This window comes from Typopeltis vanoorti, chromosome 13, assembly GCF_054136105.1.
Source record: "Typopeltis vanoorti isolate ZY-2024b chromosome 13, IOZ_Tvanoo_1.0, whole genome shotgun sequence".
NCBI classification, from domain to species: domain Eukaryota; kingdom Metazoa; phylum Arthropoda; class Arachnida; order Uropygi; family Thelyphonidae; genus Typopeltis; species Typopeltis vanoorti.
In genome coordinates, this window is record NC_143561.1 from 76,237,469 (window position 1) to 76,261,080 (window position 23,612).

At 36.1% G+C, this 23,612-nt stretch overlaps 1 protein-coding gene across 2 annotated transcripts in view; it reads left to right on the forward strand.

The window, feature by feature from the left end:
- LOC150100293 (intermembrane lipid transfer protein Vps13-like) overlaps window positions 1-23,612 on the forward strand; it is a 654,685-nt gene that overhangs the window by 331,458 nt on the left and 299,615 nt on the right. For both annotated transcript variants that reach the window (XM_090402852.1, XM_090402853.1), the window contains 2 exons: window positions 3,208-3,334; window positions 20,622-20,744. In XM_090402852.1, the coding sequence (XP_090258978.1) occupies window positions 3,208-3,334; window positions 20,622-20,744 (250 nt within the window). The remainder of the gene's footprint in view (window positions 1-3,207; window positions 3,335-20,621; window positions 20,745-23,612) is intronic.

The following is a 23,612-nucleotide window of genomic DNA, read 5'->3' on the forward strand; positions in this document are numbered from 1 at the left end:
TGACATATATCAGTTGTTGAGAGGCATTTTCTAGATAGCTGCCTGCAGAATTTTTTCAAAAGGAAGAACAGGATTACATTCTTCCTTAAAAGTTATGCATTAGAATGACAAGTAAGGCATTAAAATTTGTGCATGTGTATGTATATATGAATGGGTGGGTGAGACTGCATTATGGTGAATGACTATCAAACAGTATGTTAGGTCTTGTGGCATCTAAAGCAGACCTCCTTGTATGATAGAAAAACTACTGTTAGTTTCTTCAAAGATGAAGAGACACAGAGATTATTACAAAAAGGAAATGAAGTATTTAAATTATACATTTTTGGTCGTTTTATAATAGAAATACAATTTTATTAATACAGACCAGTTTACAATAAAACATTTATTAAAACTTACCAGTTTCACCAGCAAACTCTCTGGCTTTTTCAAGGTGTTATGGAGATATGAAAGTTAGTAAATGCAAATTAAAAGAACATAAAAAACGTTGTAAACCAAACTAGTAGCTATAGTTAGCTATCGTGTGGTTAGACGTGCAGAAATGATGTGCTAAGCCGGAAAAGATGCTTCTGTTGTGGTTTACATCACCAACATGTTCTTTTTGTCTAATTTCCAAACTTCGTGAAGTTTGTCCGATGTAGGCAAGACCACAGAAGCAGGGAATGTAATATGCTCCTGGATAATTTTAGAATGGAACTTTATCTTTTGAAGATCCTAAAACTTGTCTGATGTTGGTGGTTGGTTTGAAGACCACTCTGATGTTGTGAAGTTTAGAAATTAGACAGAAAGAACATGTTGGTGATGTAAACCACAACAGAAGCATCTCTTCTGGCTTAGCACATTATTTCTGCACGTCTAACCACATGATAGATTGGCAAAACAGCTCCATGCCATATCTTGATGACGACTACAGGCATCGTGTATTTAAGGAAGCCACAATAGTATTAATAACCAGCGGAAACCTCAACAGAAATCGGGGTGTAATTCTAAACAGTTCATGGAAAAACTTGATCCTCTCTCTCAATCAATCTGAACTACAGCTAGCCAGTAATCACATTACAAGTCTACAACAAACACGCATGCGTGATAATGAATAAGAACAATAAGTCATCTCTGTCACGCGAAACGTGTAACCATAGCTACTAGTTTTATTGTTTATAAATGTTTAATGAATGTTTTATTGTAAACTGGTCTGTATTAATAAAATTGTATTTCTAGGAAATGAAGTACTTATAAGCATTTTAAAATTTTTAGTTCTAAAAAGTTATTTTGTTATGTATTGTGAATATGATGAAATATGCAAGTATTTTACTATATATTTACAGAAATTTTAGTTGTTTATATTCATTTTACGAAATACAATTGTTATCTGGTTGGATTTTTTCCTGCTATGCTTATATTTTGGCATATTTGTAACAAAAAAAAAAAAAAGCATAATATGCTAGTAAAAAAAATGGGTTTCATTGTTTCAGTGAAAAGATAATGTGTACTACATTGGCAGAACTAGATCACAAGATTTGATAAAACTTGGATTTTGAACTGTTGGTGGAGAGGGAGTTGAAGTCCAAATTGGCTCATAAGATTACTTAGCTCTTGAAGAAACCCAGTTTACATGGTCTGAGCAGAAATCAGGCAGCCTGGATTTCTTGGAGGAGGAAGTGAAGGACAGGATCCAGAAGGAAGTGACCAAGATGGTGAAGTGGTCTGTGGAATGTTCTCCTCTATGAAGGGTAGCTTGAAAGAGTGTGAGTTGCAGAAGTTGGTTGGTGGGAATAGGGATGATATAATAGAAATGTATGTTACTAAATGAGGTTTACCTACAAAAATTTCCATTGTACCAATCCTAATTGGTACCAAGGAAATTTTTCAGTACTTGACTAAGGGAGAAGGGATGGTATGAGTATAGTTAGCAAGGTCATCAGGATTAGATTTTTTGCTTTGGAGAATCTTGTACGAGTGGAGTCAGTTGTGAGTGCTTTGCAGTGAAGAGAGATGATAGGTATTGTGTGAAGAGATTAATAAATTTAGTTTAATCCTTTATCCAAGTGTGAGCAAACAAAGTTTGCGCCTGAAAGTATCTTCAGGACTGGGTTAAGATGATACAACACCAGGGCAACTCGTTGCAAAGGTGGAGCAAGCTACCAACACTCCTATCGTAGTATCTCCTATAATGCAAAACACATCTCCTTGCGGATATGTCTAATGTCATGCATTACGGGAAGGGCCACTACCCAGACCGGTTTCGACCTTTATTGAGGTCTCTTCAGTGGGAGCCAGGCCCAAGTCGAGATATCAGGCAGAAGCATTAGCAGGTCATCTCCACCTATAGGAATTGCCAATTGGTGTGCCACCCTTTTTTAATAAATTACTCTGGATTTAGAGACAGATGTTGAAAGTTTTGCAACGAGTTGCCCTGGTGTTGTATCACCTTAACCCAGTCCTGAAGATACTTTCAGGCGCATACTTTGTTTGCTCACACTTGGATAAAGGATTAAACTAAATTTATTATACTCTAACCAAGTGGAAAATAAACTTTCAACATCTGTCTCTAAATCCAGAGTAATTTATTAAAAAAGGGTGGCACACCAATTGGCAATTCCTATAGGTGGAGATGACCTGCTAATGCTTCTGCCTGATATCTCGACTTGGGCCTGGCTCCCACTGAAGAGACCTCAATAAAGGTCGAAACCGGTCTGGGTAGTGGCCCTTCCCGTAATGCATAACATTAGACATATCCGCAAGGAGATGTGTTTTGCATTATAGGAGATACTACGATAGGAGTGTTGGTAGCTTGCTCCACCTTTGCAACGAGTTGCCCTGGTGTTGTATCACCTTAACCCAGTCCTGAAGATACTTTCAGGCGCAAACTTTGTTTGCTCACACTTGGATAAAGGATTAAACTAAATTTATTATACTCTAACCAAGTGGAAAATAAACTTTCAACATGTGTGAAGAGAGCTAGTGTAGGCTTTTGATGATGAGTCTTCAGGCTCCATGGAAATGTCTGTGTAATAATCATAATAAATTCTTTCCCCTGTAAGTGCATAGAATTCATGTTTTAATCCATTTAGAAGATCCTTGTCCACTGTAATTAGTCATATAATTTTATTGAACATGCATTTTTGTGATATAACTTTCACAGTATATTAATCATTTTTCCCCCTCTCACTCACTTTCTTCTCTAATGACCTTTAACTTTTATTACTTTAGTGGCAAAGTCTTTAGTGAATTATTACCACATCACTGTGTTCTTTACACATGGGAAGATGCCCTTGGTAAAAGAATCCTAAATTGGTCCTGTGGTGATAAAAAGGACGGAAGTCATGACTTAGTTAGGGTAATTAGTCATATCTTTCTTTAATTCATTATGCAATAAAGTGCTTTAGGAAATAATTCCATGTATTTAAAAATTTTGTTATGCTTTTTTAAAATTGGTATAATAAATTATGTGAAGTTATTTTCCTCCAAATTTCCTCCAGTTTCTTTACATCAATTCCAATAGTGGCCATCTTTAGTCTGTTGTTTCTGTTTTTGACTTGCCTCACTAAGTATTGTTATACTGCTTCTTGATGAGTTGGTCTTCCAGGTGTCACGATTACAGCTTGTATTGTTTCAGCAAAAATGTGTACTTCTACTTGGGGCACTTGTTCATACTGGGGCCCTACAGAGACATCCACTTTTCTGAGTCATTTTTTTTTATTTCCCTGTTTTGCTAACCTCTATCACTGGAGATCCAAAATTCTGTTGTTCTATGAAATAGACAAATTTGGAGGAAAATTGTTGATAGGAGATTAATATAAATTTAATCTCCTATCAACAATTTTCCTCCAAATTTGTCTATTACTTCTCAGTACTTCAATATTGTCATATTAAGCATTTTGCGCTTCTAAGACCTTACTGAATCAATCTACTTACACCTTGTAGTGCTGTCATAGTAGCATGAACACCCCTTGATGGAACATATCAGGAAATCAATGATGATGCTGTTATTCAATGAGGCATGGACAACATTGACAACTTTTTTAATGCTTTCTCCCCACTTTAGATAATATCCAAATCTTTATACAAGATCATATATTTCTTCTTGGACATCCTTGCACCTCTAGCCTACCCTGGAATAAGCATGTAATATACATACCCTCCTCTGTATCTAAAAATTAGGTATATATATTTTTCCACTCATAATTGCACAACTCATAAAATTGTATGAATCTCAAATCCACCTTACCTTTGAATGTTTTTCTCACATATGGGATATATTTTTCCATCACTTGACTCTCAAACAGTTTTTCCTTCCTTAGACATCAGTGGCATGATATAAGTTTTGCAACCTCTCATATGTGATTGAGATATATAATAAATAAAATGGTGGCTCTATGGTTGGTTTCCAGCCATGCCCAGAACCCCCCCCCCACACACACACACACAGCACATTCTACAAAGAACAGAAATCAACAGACCAGTACTGTCATTTCTAAGTATGCATTAAACAAGCAAACTTCTGAGAAAATAACACCCTTCTCCATCTGGAAGGATCTGCTGGATTCCATAGTCCATAAAGAGACTCTTTTATGCAGTATTTTTGTCAGAGTACCAATGACAGTTACTCCATAAAATCTTAAATCTTTTGACAAGAATTATCAGACTGGACTCTCAAAGTTTCAGTTGATGAAATTTGTTTTGAATTGAATGATCAAGTAGTGAAGGTCCTGAGATGAATTGTGATACATAAATACCAGTCAGGAATGTCATTCTTACTTTTGTTGATGCAAAACCTCTGATATTGGTAAAAGCAGGTTATTCAGAACTGCCCTTGTCAGGCTCTACGTATCAAATCCCTTGAATTCCTTCAAGTGTCAGTTGTGGTTCTGCTTCATGTGGCAGGAAAGAGCATCAAACTGAACACTGTGGTTGCAAGGTGTCTAAATATGTTAATGAGGAGGAACATCCAGCTTACTCCTAGGCATGTTAAAAATGAAAGGATGATCCAAAAGATCAAAACAGAGCAGAACAGTTCATTTTGAGAAGCAAAGAAGAAATTTACCACTATAATATATATACTGGAAAATCCACTTAAGCTAAGAAGTGGCACAAAAAAAAAAAAAAAAAAAATGTATTTAAATGGACAATGGACAATGACCTGCAATGCCTGTGCCAACTTCTCACAATTACATCATTTCTGAAAGTTACATTTGGTCTGTTACACAAGCACTTCCATAGCAGAGTGTTGGAATAATGATGGGACAGTTTGCCTTTAAATGGAAGATTTGAGTTTAATTCTTGTTACCATGAAAGGAATCTTTATGTGGAATTAAATTTACACATAAGTTGGAGGAAATATTAATGGGAACAAGAAAATTCTATATGGCTTAATGAAGAATAGAAGAAAAGGCAATGAGAAACCAGGTTTTTAGTAAAGGGGGATGGAAATCTTGTGGCTACCAGAAGAAAGCAGCTTATGATGATTTAGCAACATTGAGTTAGAGGTCTGTTGTTTAATAGACCTCAAACAATGATGAATGACATAGTGAAATAAACTGGAATGAATGTGAAGATGAGATATAATGTGATAATGAAATGAAGATGAAGATGAGATGTCATAAGAAAGTAAGTCTAGCAAGAAGTATTAATGAAAATGAAGAATGAAAAATCCCCTGGGATAAATTAATTTGCTGTTGAATTGAACAGAGCTTCTAGTAGTACAGGATTGAAATGGTTGTCAAAAATAGTTGTAACTGAAATGATTGAAATTGTTTTAGATCAGAAAAGGCTGATCTAGAGAAAGAAGGTAATATCTGACAATTGGACCAAAAGAATGATTGCTCCATATAAAGCAGGTACAAGAGAAAATATATAAAGCAGACAAAATAGAGAAAAGTCTAAGAGAAGTTTGGTTTTAGAAAAGGAAGATCAATTGATTCCTTGATTTGATTTTTGCTGTTTAAGGGAAATGATGAAGAGACCTTGACACTGGGAATTTGGAAAAGGTCTGTTTATGCTTCATTAAAAAACCTTTTGATTTGGTTCAATGGGGAAAAACTGGGCACAGCAAAGAAGAAATACAGTAGTTATGATCAAAAAATGCATGCTAAGAGTCGTGTGAAGACTAAATTTGGTAATTTTTAATTGGCAGCTGTGGCATAAAAAACAAGAGAACAAATCAACATGTTAAACATAGTAAATAACTTTAATGAAAATAAAAAATATTTCATGCTGAAATAGAGTACATCATCAGTGTCTGGAACAAATGAGTAGTTCAAAGAGACAGGTCAAAGCTATATAACTGAGAGGAGACCTCCATATAGCCTTTAAAGGAATGCAGAAGACCAGGGCTTCTGACCTAATATCCAATTCTTATCTTCTCGTGGTGCATGCTGTTAGGTATCTACCTGGACTGAACGAATGAGGGCTGGAAATTTGCAATTTAGTCAACCAAATTGTATTCTTATTGGTTTAAACCACAATGTAAAATAACAGTACATCATGACAGAATTTCATGGTGGTTCGGGCATTGCCTGGTTAAACAAGGTCCCTCTTGTTTTTGCCAGGGAACCAGGATAAACAGCAAAAAAAGTCAGCTATTGAATCAAATCCTGAAACACATCCCAACTCAACATCACCAGAGTTCAAGATCGGTACTATCAACATAAGAAGCCTGAATGACAAAGAAATGGAATTAGCAGAAGAATTGGATAATTACTAGATCGAAATAATAGGAGTGACTGAAACAACAACAAAAAAAAAAAAAAAAAAAAACTGGTGAAATATTTCTAATCTGAGATCTATACAAAATGTTATAATCAGGTAATAACAAAGATGGAAAAGAAAGAGTATAGTATTCAACACTAAATATGAGGCTAATCTTGAATGGGAGGCAATATCAAGTAGCTAGATGATATCATGCTGTGGACAAAGTGGAGGAATTTTTTGAGACTTTTAGTGAAAGCAACTGACACAATGAAAAAGGAAAAGTTGGTCCTTATTGGAGATCTAAATAGCAGAGTAGGAAATAATTGTCAGACATACAGAAATATTTTGGGAAAATTTGGAGAAAAGAGCAAAACTAATAATTATGGTAAATATCTGTTGGATTTCTGCCCAGGACATGGACTGGTTATTACTAACACAATGTTCCAACATAAAAATGTGCACAAATGGAGAGAAGATGCAAGAATAATGCCAACATCATACTTTCCTAATACCTGGCTTTAAAAAACCATGCAGAAATTAAATCAGTTTTGTTCTCTTTAAACAGTCCAGAACCATACAATACCATACTGTTTGACAAAGAAGAACTGAATGCTGCTTGGTTTCAGTATTTATCAAGTGCTGTAACACCAGATGACATGCATTATGAAATTAATCCACACAAAATATCCCATTCTTTATAATGGAATATTAAGAGTGGAATCTTTTTGAGGAGTAATTTCAGATACTCTTCAAATGGCAATTATTCTTGTACCTTGATGCATACACAATGCATCACACACAATACAACACACGAGTTGTCAGATATCATTGTAAATGTACTTCTGCTGTTGAGTATACCATTACATACTAAATATAATTCACCACTAATATTTAATTCTGAAAAGCTTAACTTTAACATAACCAAGATCTGAAAGTCGCCTATAAATTGACTTTGTCTACTCACTAATTGCACACAGATTCATTCTCCAGGATATCATCTTTATAACTTTTTTTTTTTTTTTGTGTATTTTAGAAGTTGTCTTTAAACATCTGAATAAATAAAACAAATATCTTTAATTTACCAAAAACACATGAACATGTACAACATGAAATTATTAGAGCAGAGCTATGCAATATTCCAATTTATACTTTGTGATTTTGGGCTCAATCATGTAGACAATTCTTTCCAGTAACATTTGAGAACTAAAAGGTTTAAACTAATCAGACTCAAACTAAGTAAACTTTAGTTATTGGATGTTTTTCCACTTGGTTATACTATAAATTAAAGATACCAAGAAAGTATATTGGAAGCTTATCTTTCTCTAAATTCAGAGTAATTTAATAATAAGGTGGTACACTGGTTGGCAACTCTTATAGGTAAGTATGACCTCTCCATTGCTTCTGCCTTAGTATCACCACTCTGGGTCTGCCTCCCACTGACAAGACCTCAATAAAGGTCGAAACCAGTCTGGGTAGTGGCCCTTCCCTTAATGCATAGCATTATACATATCTCCACAGGGAGATGTGCTTTGCATTATGGGAGATACTGAGACAAGGAGTGATGAGAGCTTGGTCCACCTTTGCTATGAGTTGCCAAGGAATGTACCACCTTACCTCAGTCCTGAAGATATTTTCAGGCACAACCTTTGTTTGCTTACACTTGGATAAAGGATTAAACTAAATTTATTATACAAGAAAGTATATATTTGGCTTAATCCTTTATTCAAGTGTAAGCAAACAAAATTTGCACCTTTCAGGACTGGGGCAACTTGTATATAGAAGCTAATGACTTCATATCACTTGCCTTAGTATCCCATAATGCAAAGCACATATCCTTGTGGAGACATGTATTATGCTATGCATTATGGGAAGGTTGCTACCCAGACAGGTTTCAACCTTTATTGAGGTCTCATCAGTGGGAGCCAGATCCAGAGGTGATACTAAGGTTACTAAGGCAAGTGATGTGAATCATTAGCTTCTGTGTACGAACATTGCTCGTTGTTGTCACATTTTGTGGTTCATGTGTGCTATATCCTAGGTCCGGGGCCGTGAAATTTTTGATTAAGGCAGACCACACTTGATATAAAAATCAAGGCTTGATTTTATGGGAATATTGTACTGTATAGGGATCCTAAGTATTTGTGTGGATTCTTTAAATTTTCTTGTGAAACAGTTATTATCGATATATGATATGTTTGTCTGTTGCCAGAGTACTGGCAAAAATTTAACTACCTAGGATATAGTACGTGTGAACCACAGAACATGAACAACAACTAGCAATGTTCCATCATGTATACAGTAACAAATATGTCATTTGTATTCTGGTTTCTCAATTATTTAACAGTTGTGAAGTTATTAAAAACATCTAATATGTGTAATTAATTGCCAATAAGCTTTTGTTGTGTAAAACTTTTATGTACCATTACCCCTGATGATGTAATTCTTATGACACACGGAACTTGTCGGGATTTTTAATTGTTTATTTTTAATGAGCTATTTATATTAATATGTGGTCTCAATATCAAAAACTACCTACAGAACTGCTTAACCACAGAAACCTACATCTACATAAATCTAGACTTTCAGTCTCTTGATTCAAGCAGCACTTCATTGTTTTGAATTCACACAGGAGGATGTGTAACACATAACTGCTCATATCTGTATTACAGTAAAATAGATCAAATAAATTTTTTGTGTATCCTTAATTATGGAATAAAGAATGTATCATCCCAGGCCACCCAGAAATGCCTATAGAGGGTGCACCACCTAGATAGGACTTTAGTTTCACTCTGTATTGTATTTGTGTGTGTGTGTGTGTGTGTGTGTTGTTACAAAAAGTTTTTGTAATCCCCAAAAATGTCTGTGATGGAGACAAAATATTGGAAGTATTAAAATTATAATAAATTTAGTTTAATCCTTTATCCAAGTATGGGCAAACAAAGTTTGTGCCTGAAAGTATCTTCTGGACTGAGGTAAGGTAGTTCAACACCGGGCAACTCGTTGCAAAGGTGGAGTAGGGTAACATCACTCCTATCTCAGTATCTCCCATAATGCAAAACACATCTCCTTGCAGATATGTATAATGTTATGCATTAAGGGAAGAACCACTACCCAGACTAGTTTCGACCTTTATTGAGGTCTCTTTAGTGGGAGCCAGGCCCAAGTGGAGATACTAGGCAGAAGCATTAGCAAGGTCATCTTTACCTATAGGAGTTGCCAAATGGTGTGCCACCTTTTTTTTATTAAATTATTCTGGATTTAGAGAAAGATGTTGAAAGTTTATTTTTCACTTGGTTAGACTATAATAAATTTAGTTTAATCCTTTATCCAAGTGTGAGCAAACAAAGTTTGTGCCTGAAAGTATCTTTAAGACTGGGGTATGGTAGTACAACATACTGATAGGAGATACTGAGATTGGAGTGATGTTAGCTTGCTCCACCTTTGCAACGAGTTGCCCGGTGTTGTTTCCCACTGAAGAGACCTCAATAAAGGTCGAAACTAGTCTGGGTAGTGGCCCTTCCCTTAATGCATAATATTATACATATCCGCAAGGAGATGTGTTTTTCATTATAGGAGATACTGAGATAGGAGTGATGTTAGCCTGCTCCACCTTTGCAACAAGTTGCCTGGTGTTGTACTACCTTATCCCAGTCCTGAAGATACTTTCAGGTACAAATTTTTTTTTTGCTCATACTTGGATAAAGGATTAAACTAAATTTATTATAGTCTAACCAAGTGAAAAATAAACTTTTAGTATTAAAATTAGTTTTAATCCTTTCTCAGTGCTGTTAATATTTCATTAACCTCTAACATGAATGTAGCATATCTTGTTTTCATCATGCTAAAAATAGTTCAGTAATCTGACACAAAGTTCATAATTTACAAAATAGAACTTTACTGGTCCCACTGCATGAATTGACAGTGGTAAAATTTCATCTGAATAGGTCCTATATGAATGAACAACTGTGATAAACTTCCTAACCATATTTTTCAAGTAGTTTTCTTTCTCTGCATCATCATTTGTTTCTCTGATATGCACCATCAAGGGGTCTACATAGCTATACGATTAAGTTTACCTTATTACTAATCCCTTATCAACAATTTCCCTCCAAATTAGCCCATTATTTGTCAGCACTTCAATATTATTATTATGTGATACCTCCAAGGACTTATCATGGGAGGGCACTCTACTCCACTCTGCTACAAACAACTCATTGTCTCCCCCACATTGTGTTATCTAACATGACCATGTTCTGAAGCACTTCTGACTGAATCAACCAACTAGATGTAAGTCTACCTGTAGTTTTTTTTTCCCTGCCATCTTGGTGTAAAACACCTGTTTTGCTAACTTTTCCTCTCTCATTAGCCCTGCCCACACATTCTTGAATGCTAACACTGCCAAGTTTGTTCCTAATATCTTCATTTTTAATATAATTCTGCTATTGATGCCACATGTTCAGGCCCCTAATTTTTCTCAGAACTCTCAGATCCATATTCAAATTCATTTCCTTTCTCAGTCTTTTGTTGTTGTTTCATCTTACCAGAATATGTTTCCATCTTGATCACTCTCTAATGAACCAGTTAGTGAACAATGGAAAGGTGATTGTTATGGGTGATTTTAATTGTGGTAATATATATTGGAATGAGGAGATAGCATTTGGGAATAAGGAAAATGAATGTCTTGAGTTCTTGACAGACAACAGTCTTAGGCAGTATATAAAGGAAGGCATGTGGGGATCAAGAGTTTTAGATCTAATCATTTTGTTAGATGTGATTGTGAGTGATACTTTCATACTTTCCTCTAATTGGTAAGAGTGATGATGAAGTGATCACCTGGTTTGTGGCTAGCCATATGAAGACTTCTGTGAGAAAAGCAGTATTTGGAATTTCAAGGCTGGCGATGATGATGAGAAGCTTAGGAGAACATCTTGCAGCTATAGCATAAAATATGATGTTAAGTGGAAGGAAGATAAATGCTGCATGGGAACATCGAAGATATTTAAGAATATTGATGTGCAAACATATTCTGATAGTCAAAAGAGTGAATAAAGTAGAGGTCAAATGGATGAATGAATGAAAGCATGAAATCTGGAATATGAAGACATTTTGGGGGCAGCACAAGAATAATGTTTGTAATAATCAGTTGCACAAAGAATATAAAGGGTAGGATGAGAGTGACTCAATTGGCAAAGACAGTAGAAGTGCAGTACAAGCTGAAATCAGTCCAAGAAAAACCCTTGAGATTTTTTTTTTTTTTTCAATGTGTAACAAGTAGAAAGAAGAATGGTTATGGCAAGAATATGTTATTGGATGAAAATGATTGGTACCTGCTTCAAAGGACATAGTCAGGTATTCAGTGAGCATTTCATCCTCTGTGAAATCAGAAGCTCAGGTGTAGAAATGATATTATTATTGTTAACATTCGACTTCCATACAGTCAGAGACTCATCATGGGAGGTACACTATTGCACCCAGTGCTCATCCAATGGAGACTTTAAATTATTTAATGTGTCTACATTCACAACACACTCAGGCAATGCATTCCACTCACCAAACACTCTTCATGCAAAGAACCTGTACCTCACTTCTTTGCTCACACTCTCTTTATACAGTTTCCAGCAATGGTCTCTTGTTCTACCCCATCTCTTCATTCTATGAAAAATCTATTCCATGTCAACCTGATAACAACTCCTGACTAGCTTATATGTCTCAATCATACCCCCCCCTTTCCCGCATTCACTAGCCTTGAAATTTACATTCTCTCAATCTGTCCTCATATTCCACATTTCAAAGACCACTGGAAACCTTTGTCAATCTTCTCTGGACCCATCTCCATCATATACTCATCACCATGAAAACCTGGCTACCAAATCTATGCACAATGGTCCATATGAGGCCTGATCAAGGCCTTATATAATGGCATCATAATACATCATCTGTATTTCTGCATGTCAGGGTCCTCTGCATCATTGCCATTATAATTATTATTATTATTATCCAGGCTGCCATGGAGTCAAAAGATTCCATGGGAGATCGTTTTTAGGAAATACAAAGTCTATCATACCACTCCTTGAACCCATTAACTATCCCCACTCCAACCACTCTCTCAGACAATTCATTCCAAGGTTCAACCACCTTCAACACAAAGAAACCACTCCTCACTCTTGCTTGCAGCCTACTTTTGTAACTTCCAGGGATGGGCCCTTGTCATTGCTCCTTCCTGCCGTTCCACCAAGTGAAAGAACTCTCCAATGTCTACCCTGTAACTGCCTCTCAACAGTTTAAAAGTCTCAATCATATCACCTCACCTTCTTCTATCCACCAAACTCTGCAGTCCACATTCCCTCAGTCAATTCTCATAACTCACATTGTACAGTCCTAAAACCATCTTTGTTATCCACCTCTGTACCCTTTCCGCAGTCAATTTATCCCCTTCAAATCCTGGGGAACAAATCTGAAAAACAATAGTCTAAGTGTGGTCTGATCAAGGCCTTATACAACGGAATGATAACTTTTCTCTCTGCAGGTCAGCGTCCTTCTCAGTATTGCAGCAATCCTCTGAGTTACCCTCACCACCTTTGCAATATGCTCCCTGAATTTCAGTTTTCTATCAATCATCACCCCCAGATCTCTTGTCTCCCCTACCTCCTCCAGTACAGCTCTTCCAATTGAGTACGCATCCTTCATCGATGGATCCCAAACCTCAAGACTTTACATTTTGCTGCATTGAACCAACAACCCCATTTATTTGCCCATCTGTCTAGTTTATTCAAATCCTCTTGCAGGACTGTCACATCTGCACTATTACTGATAACCGTTCTCATCTTCACATCATCAGCAAACAACTGAATGTCCCCTTGCAATCCATTGACAATTCATTGATATAAAGATTGAATGGTACAGGTCCCAGTACTGAGCTCTGTGCAACCTCACTTGTAACCTTCTGCTTCCATGATATTGCCCCATCATACACAACTCTCTGATACCTATCAGTCAGCCAATCCTGAATCCATGTGACTAACCTGACATTTAAACCCATGTGCTGCAACTTAAATATCAGCTTATCCTGTGGCACCCTATCAAATGCCTTTGCAAAATCCAAAAAAAATGACAGTATATACCTTTCCCTCATCAACTGCTCTTGCCACTTTATTATAAAAGACAATCATATTGCTAAAGCAAGAACACCCCTTAACAAATCCATGTTGATTCTCACAGATAACATTACCCTCATCTACCCAATGCTATATATAGTCCCTCACTAATTTCTCCAAGACCTTAATAACTGCTGATGACACACAAACAGGCCTATAATTAGACACTTCCAGTTTGCTACCGCCTTTATGCAGCGGCACTATCTTACCTTCCTTCCATTCCCTGGGTACCTTTCCTTCAGCAAGACTTTTATTGAAAAAGCCAGGTCAATGGAGCTGTCAGTTCTTTAGCACATTCTCTCAAAACCTGTGGTGAAATACCATCTAGTCCAACAGCTTTATTGGTATCCAGAGTACTCAGTATTTGGAATACACTCTCCTCTTGCACCTCTAAACCTTGATCCTGCCCTATCCCTCTAGTATTAAAAACTCCTCCAGGATGAAATACTCCAATAAAGTGCTCATTGAACAAGTCCACTATCTCCTGCATCAGTCACTCCATTCCCATTTTTATTCCACAATGTCATTCTTCCACAATCATTTCTCCGCCTACTGGCCACATAGTTAAAAAATTCCCTGGGATTTTCTTTGGATCTTAGTGCCAATCTCTTCTCATATTCCAGTTTTGCCTTCCTCAACATTCTGGTCACTCTCCTGGCCTGCGTCTTATATTCTTTGTGTATCTGGCCTCCACCCCTCTCCTTGTATATCTTCCGTAATCTATTTTTCAACTGCAGTTCCTGTTTCATGTCGTTTGTCATCCACTTTACACCAAATTGTGTCCTCTTCTTCACTTGTGGAATCCAGCTTACTATTGCTGCTAACAAATATTCTTTCACAATTTCCCAAGCACTAATAAAATCCTGGCCTTACAATTCTGCCCTCCATGGAACTGCCCCTAGTTGATACCTAAGACTACTATAATCACCCACCTTATAATTCCACATATGTTCCCTTTTCTTTGATACACCTGCATGTCTGTTCATTTTCCAAGTCAAAACCACATGGTCACTCTCTCCAACTGGTAGGAGAAATGTCATCTCACTTATTATCAGCTCTTCTGATGCTATGACCAAATCCAAAACTCTTGAACCTCTTGTTCCCTCTGTTACATGTTGCCTAAGACTTTTGTCCCTCAAGAATTGTAGAAATTCCATTCACTTATTGTTACATGCATCTTCTTCTCCCCAATTTATACTACTGTAGTTAAAATCTCCCATAACAATCATTCTTCTTGCACTTGCCAAACTCAACTGCCTAAACATCTCCTGGTCCCTAAACATCCCCTCTGTGCTCCCTGGTTTATAGCAATATCTCAATAAATATCCTGTCTTGGCCAATTCTACCTCACACCATATGCTTTCAAAACCATTTGTGTCACTGCCTTCCAAAGCCTCAACTCTAAGAGGACCCAAGTCCTCACGTTATCACATCACATTATCCAATGTGATGTCTTCACAACTTGTGCAATGCGGCCTCTGAATTTCAGGTTCTTGTCCATCACCATTCCCACATCTCTCATATCCTCTACTTCCTTTAAAATTTCCCCCACCAAGTGTATACTTTGCATTACGTCGTTGCTTACCAAGTTTTGAAACCTTACACTTTGCAACACTGAACTGATAGTTCCACTTATCTGCCCGTTCATGTAATCTATTCAAATCCTCCTGCAAGACCATAACATCTGCTACGCTCTGTGTTTTTTCCCCAATTTTGTGTTGTCTGCAAAGCACTAGTTAAACCCCCCCCCCATCCCAATATCATTAATATACAAATTGAACATCACTGGTCTCAAAACTGATCCCTGCGGGACACCAATAGTGACCTTCCTCTTATGGGATACCGCACCTCAGTATACAACTTTTTGATACCTTTCTGACAGCCAGTCACTGATCCAACTCAGATATTTGTTATCCAGTCCTGTCTGTTTCAATTTATTTAATAGTTTGTCAGGTGGAAGCCTATCAAAAGCTTTTGCAAAATCCAAGTGCACTACTGTATTATGCATTTCCCCTGTTAAATAAATTGATCATATTTTACTTATTTGTTACCTTGTTTTAGTACAAGTAAATTAGTGAAATATGATCTCCTCTTAACAAATCAATGCTGATAATCACAAAGAATACTGTTGTTTTCAACCCAAATATGTATCCTACTTCTCACTAATCTCTCTGGTACCTTCATTCAATTCCCTGGAGCATTCCTTTAAGATGCATGGTGATGTGTCATCAAATCCTGTCGCCTTATTGATATCAAGGTTATTTATTTCCTTAAATATCTCCTGCTCACTCACAATTAAGCCATTCTCTCCTATGTTCTTTACACTTAAGTTCCTTGTTATTCCACCCTGATCAGGATGAAGCATTCTTATAAATTGATCACTGTTAATCAGTTGAAGTCCTCAACAATGTCTTCTGCAGCAGTTACCATTCTACCATTTTCATCCATTAACATCATCTTCCATTATCAATCTTTCTTCTACTTGCACATCTAAAAAAACTCTAGGGTTTTTCTTTTCCTGATTTGCCAATTTCTGCTCATAATGCACTTTTGTTTTCCTTACTTACCATGTGACTCTTCTAACTTGTTTTTTATGAAATATTCATGAAATTGATTATTACCATTATTCATCTTGTACTGCTTCCAAAGTACTTCCTTCTTCCAGATTTCATGCTTAGGCCCCCTCATTCATCCATTTTACACCTACCTGATTCATCCTTTTGGCCTTTGGAATACATTCATACATTGATGCTGTTATGTATTTCTTTGTCAGTTTTCAGCATTTATTTTCTTACTGCTGAACTTCTCATTCCATGCTATAGCTCCAAGCTGTCTCTTAAGCTTGTCATAATCACCAGCCTTATAATTCCACATGTATCCTTTCCTTACTAAAGTCTGCATATGGCTAGCCATAACCCAGGTAATCACTTCATGATCACTCTCACCAACTGGAGGAGAGTGTGAAATCCTATTCACAATTACATTCTCCGACAATATGATCAGATCTAAAACTCTCAATCCTGACATGCCTTCCTTTATGTGCTGCCTGAGATAGTTATCTCTCAGGAACTCAAGAAATTCATTTTCCTTATTCCCAAATGCTATTTCTTCATTCCAATGTATACTGCCATAATTAAAATCACCCATAACAATTACCCTTCCTTTGTTCACTAATCCAAGTTGTTTATACATTTCTTCATAACCACTCTCCACTATAGCAACATCCAGCTAAATATGTTTTGTTGTCACTTTCCAAGTTGCACCACACTAGACTCGCTGGTGAGTGAGCAAGAGGAATATGAGGAGTGAAGTAAGCTATATCAATAAAGCAATAGGGCATGATGACACATCATTATATTTCTTAAGGAAATGTTCCAGGGAGTTAGCATCAGCTTTGGCCTACTTGTTTAACAAGAGTCGTTCAACAACACAAGTCCAAAAGGAGTGGAAGGATGGTAAAATTTTCCACTTCACAAAAGTTGTGATAAGGGTAAGGCTGCAAATTATAAGCTGACTTGTATAACTGGAGTTGAAGTCAAGGTGTTGGAGAGGTTGGTGAGAGCTAGGATATAAAAGTGGGTTTATAGCAGTGACATTCTCAGTGTTTGTCAGCATATGTTTTCTAATGGGAGATTATGTTTTACCAACTTACTTACGTATGATTAACAAGGTAACAAATGTATTGGACTTGTATCTAAGTATACTACTATATATGCAGTATACTTAGATGTTGCAAAGGCCTTTGATAGATTGCCACACCACAAGTTGATAACTAAACCAGAGTAGATGGAATTGAATGATAAGTTAATGAGTTGGATATGCAAATTGTTCTCAGATAGGTATCAGAATTGTATGGAGATTCAGTATCCTGAAAGAGAAAGATCACTAGTGGTGTGCCACAGATGTCTATTTTGGGGCTATTGTTATTTAATTTGTATATTAATGATATTAGTATGGGCTTAACTAGTGATATACAACAGTTTTCATGTGATTAAAAACTGGGTGGAGTAATATGAGGAACCAAGCAGATGTTGACTTGAATAGATTGAATGAGTGGGCAATAGTATGGAACTGTCAGTTCAGTTGTTGCAAAGTGTAAGTTTCTGAAATTTTTGTAGGCAACAATGGAGTGCAAAGTATACATAGGTTGTAAAGTCATCACATCAAATTATGACAATGAGGCAAAGAGCCTTAACATGCAAAAATAAAGAGGTTCTGTTTCCACTGTATAAGGCCTTGATCAGGAATCATATGGATTATTTGGCACAGAATTGGTTCCCTGATTTTCATTGCAATGAGGATATATATTGGAAAGTGTCCAAAGAAGACTGACTGGGGTGGTAAATGAAGATACATTGAGAGAATGCTTTGCAAATCCTTGTGAATAATAAGAAGAGAGGAGATATGATTGAGACATAAGTTGGTAAAAGGTTGTTACTGATTAATATTTTTTTAAAAAAAAATGGAATGCGAGAAGGTGGTAGAACAAGGGGGACATCTCTGGAAGTTGTATAAGTCGTATAAGAAGGAGGATGTAAGCAAGTGCATAAGAGCAGTTAACCTGTTCCCTTTGTTACAAATAACATAACCCATATACAACTGATCCCCATGCATCATGGGACATCTCCTCTTCATGTTTACCATTTTGATACACGTGTGTGCACACACATATATGTACTCATTGTCTTGACTCCCATCTCTTCCCTGCCATCTTTTATGCCATTCTCTCATTGTCATCTGTCATCCCTATTTGACTCAAACTTCTCCCCCTATGTCCATTCGCAACAATTCCTTTAATCTAACCTGTTTTATTCTCACTCTATATGTTTTGCTTCTTCAGATCTCTCATTCTTAACATTCTCCCTCTTTCTCTCTAACAAGCCTTTCCAGATGATTCACATGTATAATGTGTGTAATATTACAATTCGCCCCTGTGATATTACATATCAACGGGGCAGATGCTGGCCTTCAAATTCACACTTGCTCTTGTTATCAATCAGGGAGTAAGAGGTGTGATTGAAGTCTGATTAGCGGAATAATGAATTACTGACCATTTAAAACTATATATTTAGAAATTTATGTACATTTAATCATACAAATAGACATTTATTTTACAAATGATATTCTCTCTTTTTCAATTTACTACTTAAATACAAATTCTACCCTACAGTTCTTTATGAACTGGTCAATAACGTTGTCATAAAAAGTTGGTTGTAACTTAATTTTCCCAAGCAACATGCACAATTGTAAAGGCTGGCTGAAGCTCACTGGCTAGAGCTACTTTGACTGTGTATGGCCTGTGTTTAAGACGATGCGAAGGGAGTGGAAATGACTATGTGCATGCATGAAATCACAGTGCTGCAGCAAGGACCTGGAAGCTCCCACAACCGAGCAAGCCAAGGTACCTTTGACTAGACGAGTAAGTATCGGCCTTCGATACACGATGCAAAGCTGAATTATTGCCACTCATTCTTAAGACATCTTCTGTCTACAAAATTAAAAGCCTAAATGGAATGCTTATAAATGCATGCATTTATTGACAAATAAATACTATTTCATTTTTCAAGTAATGAGCTTGATAACAAGCAAAGTAAGTATGGAGAATTCGCCCCTGGTATTACATTTGTAATAATAACTTTTATTATATAGTTCTATCCCTACTTGAATTTTATTCTACATACATTCACTCTGCACTCTCTTTACCTCACATCAGCTTTTCCAGCGTGCCATTTATACTTTGGTAGCTCATTAACCCCCTTTCCCACTATTATCTTTTTTCCCAGTAACTTTTTTATTTCTCCTAATAATTTGTCTTTTTGGAAAATACAGAATGTTTGAATATTTTTTGCATTCCATTTTGCACTGTCAGAACAAGCTGAAAATATGAAATGTAATTTTTATCTGAAAGAAGTGTGTGTGTGTGTGTGTGTGTTACATTCTCTCCCATAAAAGATTAAACCTATAGTATATTATAGTACTGTAGGTGGGCTGAGAAATTTTTAATATTATTTTATTTTTTGTAATTTTTATTATATTTTTACATAGTCCAGAAACCCTGCTCTAGAGACCAAACATGGAACTTTTTCAAGTCACTTCAGGCCTCCAATAATTGGAGCAGTGGGCTCACACCAGGATGTTTGTAGTTGCCCTTAGGTGGGAGATGAATTTAATTGCCTGGTATATCACTGCCCTGCTTATTGGAGCCTGAAGGGGATTGAAAAAAGAAAAGTTCCTTGCTTGGTTTCAAGAGCAGTTTCTGGATTATGTAAAAGTAAATTTTAAAAAATATAAAATTAAAAGTAGAAGAAAAGAAATCCTTAGACATCCCACCCATGTTACTAATGTACTGTAGGTTCACAATCTTTGTAGGTGGGAGTCACATAATCACATAATTTTTTTAAAAAATTAATTTGAATTTGAATTCTTGGAATAAATTAATAGAAATTATTATTATAAGAAATACTGAAATTTTAAAAGATGATTATTTTCTTTGTTTTTATTTATTATATACCATTTTACTAAAATGACAGCTTGGTTAGCCAAATGGTTAGTGTATCCATTCTCCAGCCAAGAGGCTGCAGTTTCAAATCCTGCTAGGTGCATGGAGTTTTGTGATTGCCCTACTAACTGTTACCATACATACCCTGTGTCCTGGTGAACCATGACCCTTGATGTCTTTGTGTTATAAAAATCACAAATAACTAATTTATTAAAATTCTGTTGTTGTTTTTTTTCTCTTTAAATAATCATTATACAAGCAATATTTTATTTTCATTTCAGGATGGAATTGGAGAGTTCACTGTAAAACCAAATGTAAGAGCTTATTGGGTCTCATTCCTGGATGGAATGCAGAGAGTTTTGCTTTTTACAGAAGATTTAGTTCTTGCAACAACAGCCCATGAGGTATGTTGTTCCATTACATGGTTTTAACATCTTTTAATCTGTCTTAAAATAGGTATATATGTATGATTGTCTAAAATAATTCACTTCAGTAAAATTTAGGATTGAAACTGTCTCTGTCCAGATGATTTCTTGAGTAGAATACATAATAACTTAGGTGCTTCAAATCTGAATTAAAATATATGGTAATAATTCCCATAATTCTATTTGGATCTGCTTGAATATGATTTTTTCTCCTAGATTAAAACAAACTATCTACACACCAAAAACATAATAAATCTTATAAATAATATCTTTTTTTTATTCACTAAAAGGAGTACACAGAGCTATTTTATCCCTGACCCACCTTTGGGTAATCAGTAGGCAGTGTTTCCACCTTCACTCATCATCAGCAGCTGAACTATGGCTATTGATGACTTTCAAAGACACTAGGAAGAGAGTATTGCAGACCACTACCACAAAATCCTTAACTCTGACACTCATATTGTTGTTCTGAAATTATGTCAGTTCTATGATCAATTTTTTTTTCTAAGATTGGATAATGTTGCAAAGTTTTACAGATTTCAAGAACAAATGTTCAAATTTAAATCAGCTAGAGTAAAGAATCATAGTTTGATTCCAAAGAACTCTATATTTTGTGGTAAAGGTATAGTAAGCTGCAAGATCAGACTTATGAGATCCCAAAAATTTGATGTTGCACTACTGTTCTAGGATTCTAATCTCAACAGAATGGCCCATCTTTCCAAAATAATGACGTCTCATTGGATTATTGGATGTTGAAGAAAACATTGGTAAGGACAGATGAGATTATCATCCCTCTTTATAAGGCTTTGATAATGTCATATCTTTGCTATTGTATGCAGATCTAGTTGCCTGCATTCCTGAGGATGAAGAAATGGTGAAGAAGATCCAGAAATGAATGATGAAGGAATTCTCCTTTTGAGATAGATTGAAAGTTTGTGGTTTGTGGCTAGTTGATAAATAGAAAAGAGGGTATAATAAAAACATGTTAGTTATTAAAGTGATTTTATAGAATTGACAATGAAGAAAATTTTCAATATGTGATGGGTAAGGAGGGAACAAGAAATTGTGCATAAGTGTGCTTAACAAGAATGTGAGAATTGGATTTTTTGCTTTGGGAGTGGTGAATGAGTTACCAGAGTCAGGCATGGGTTCTTTTTCAGTGAATGAGTTCAAAGAAAAGAATGTATGGTAAACAGCACAAATAATGACGAGAGTGGGTGAGTCTTCATGAACAGTTTTTGACTCCATGGAGGTACCATATGCAGATTCACTGATTTGTCATGAATGCATTCGACTAAGTGCACTTCTCCACTGCAATATTCCAACATGGGGGGGAGGACATTAAATTACCTAGTCAAGGACATAGCTAACCATTGTTGTACACATTCTTTAATAATTATACATGGTGATATGTCAACCATTCTGCGGTCTTATTAACATCTAACCCAGTCAACACCTGATACACCTCTGATTCTTTCACTTCCAGTTTTCCTAATACTTGCCACCCTTCTACATGTTGCATGGCACCATTTAAACCAGTATGATATATGCTTATAAAGTACTCATTCAATAATTCCTACATCCTTTGCAATGGTCACTCTGCTGGCAGCCATGACTATTCACCAGTGTGAATCTGCCATAATTATTTTCCTTCTTACTTGTCATATAGTAGAAAAATTCCCATAAATTAACCTTGGCCTAATTAGCCCATCTCCTCTCATACTGCACTTTTTTCCTTCTTTACTCTACTCATCACCTTCTTAGCCTGGACTTGATACTCTTCATGGATCTGTTCACCACCAACTGTCTTGTACCTCCTCTGTAATATTTTCTTTCCCAACACAGTTTGCTTGATTTCACTGTTCATCCATTTCACTCCTACTCTATTTACTTACTTACTTAAAAGTAAGTAAGTAAATAGAGTATGTGGTATGTAGTTATCCATTGCTTGTCAGATACTTGCATATGAATTTCCATGCATTGTCAACATTTTTTTTTTTTTCCACAGCTCAACTACAGAATGCATTAATGCTAGTTGAATTTTCCATAATCACCCACCTTATAATTCCATATGTATTGTTTTCTGGCAGTAATCCTTTCTTGTTTCACCATTTCCCAAACATGTACCTCATGATTGTTCTCACCAACTGGCAGCAGGGTTAATACCTCATTAACAACTACATCTTGTGAAGTTATGACCAAATCCAAAACACTAAAGCCTCTGGTTGCTTTAGTCCCATGCTGCTTAAGATATTTATCCCTCAGAAATTCAACAAACTCACTCTCCTTGTTCCCATATACAATCTCTTCCTTTCATTCTGTATTTCTATAATTAAAGTCTCCCATCTGGATCATCTTCTTTTTATATTAATTTTAATTCTAAGTTCAATTCCTGTCATGATGGGAGGAATCTTTATATAGGCTTTTTCAATTGAAGGTAAGTTAGCCGATCTCATACAGAGGTAGCAGGGTTTTTTTCTCCTGGAAACTCGAGTTTTTCATCCTGCATACAGACAAATCGGCCCTTCAGAACATATGCAATTTTAAGACAAAAAATACACTTATTGTGGTGGTGGGCAGTAGATGGCATTGATGTAAATGATTGCTAGTAGAGGTTCGGCGTAGTGGTGGAGAAGGAGAGCTGTGGGCTCACACAGGCGTCCTCCCACGATGAGTCTTCAGACTCCTTGGAGGTGTCACGAATAATAATAATAATAATAATAATAATAATAATAATTCTTTTTATATGCCCAACAATTTGCCTAACCTAAACATTTCACAATTAGTATTCTCTATGTTCCATGGCCTACAACAGCATCCTATCAGATATATTGGCCTGTTAATTTC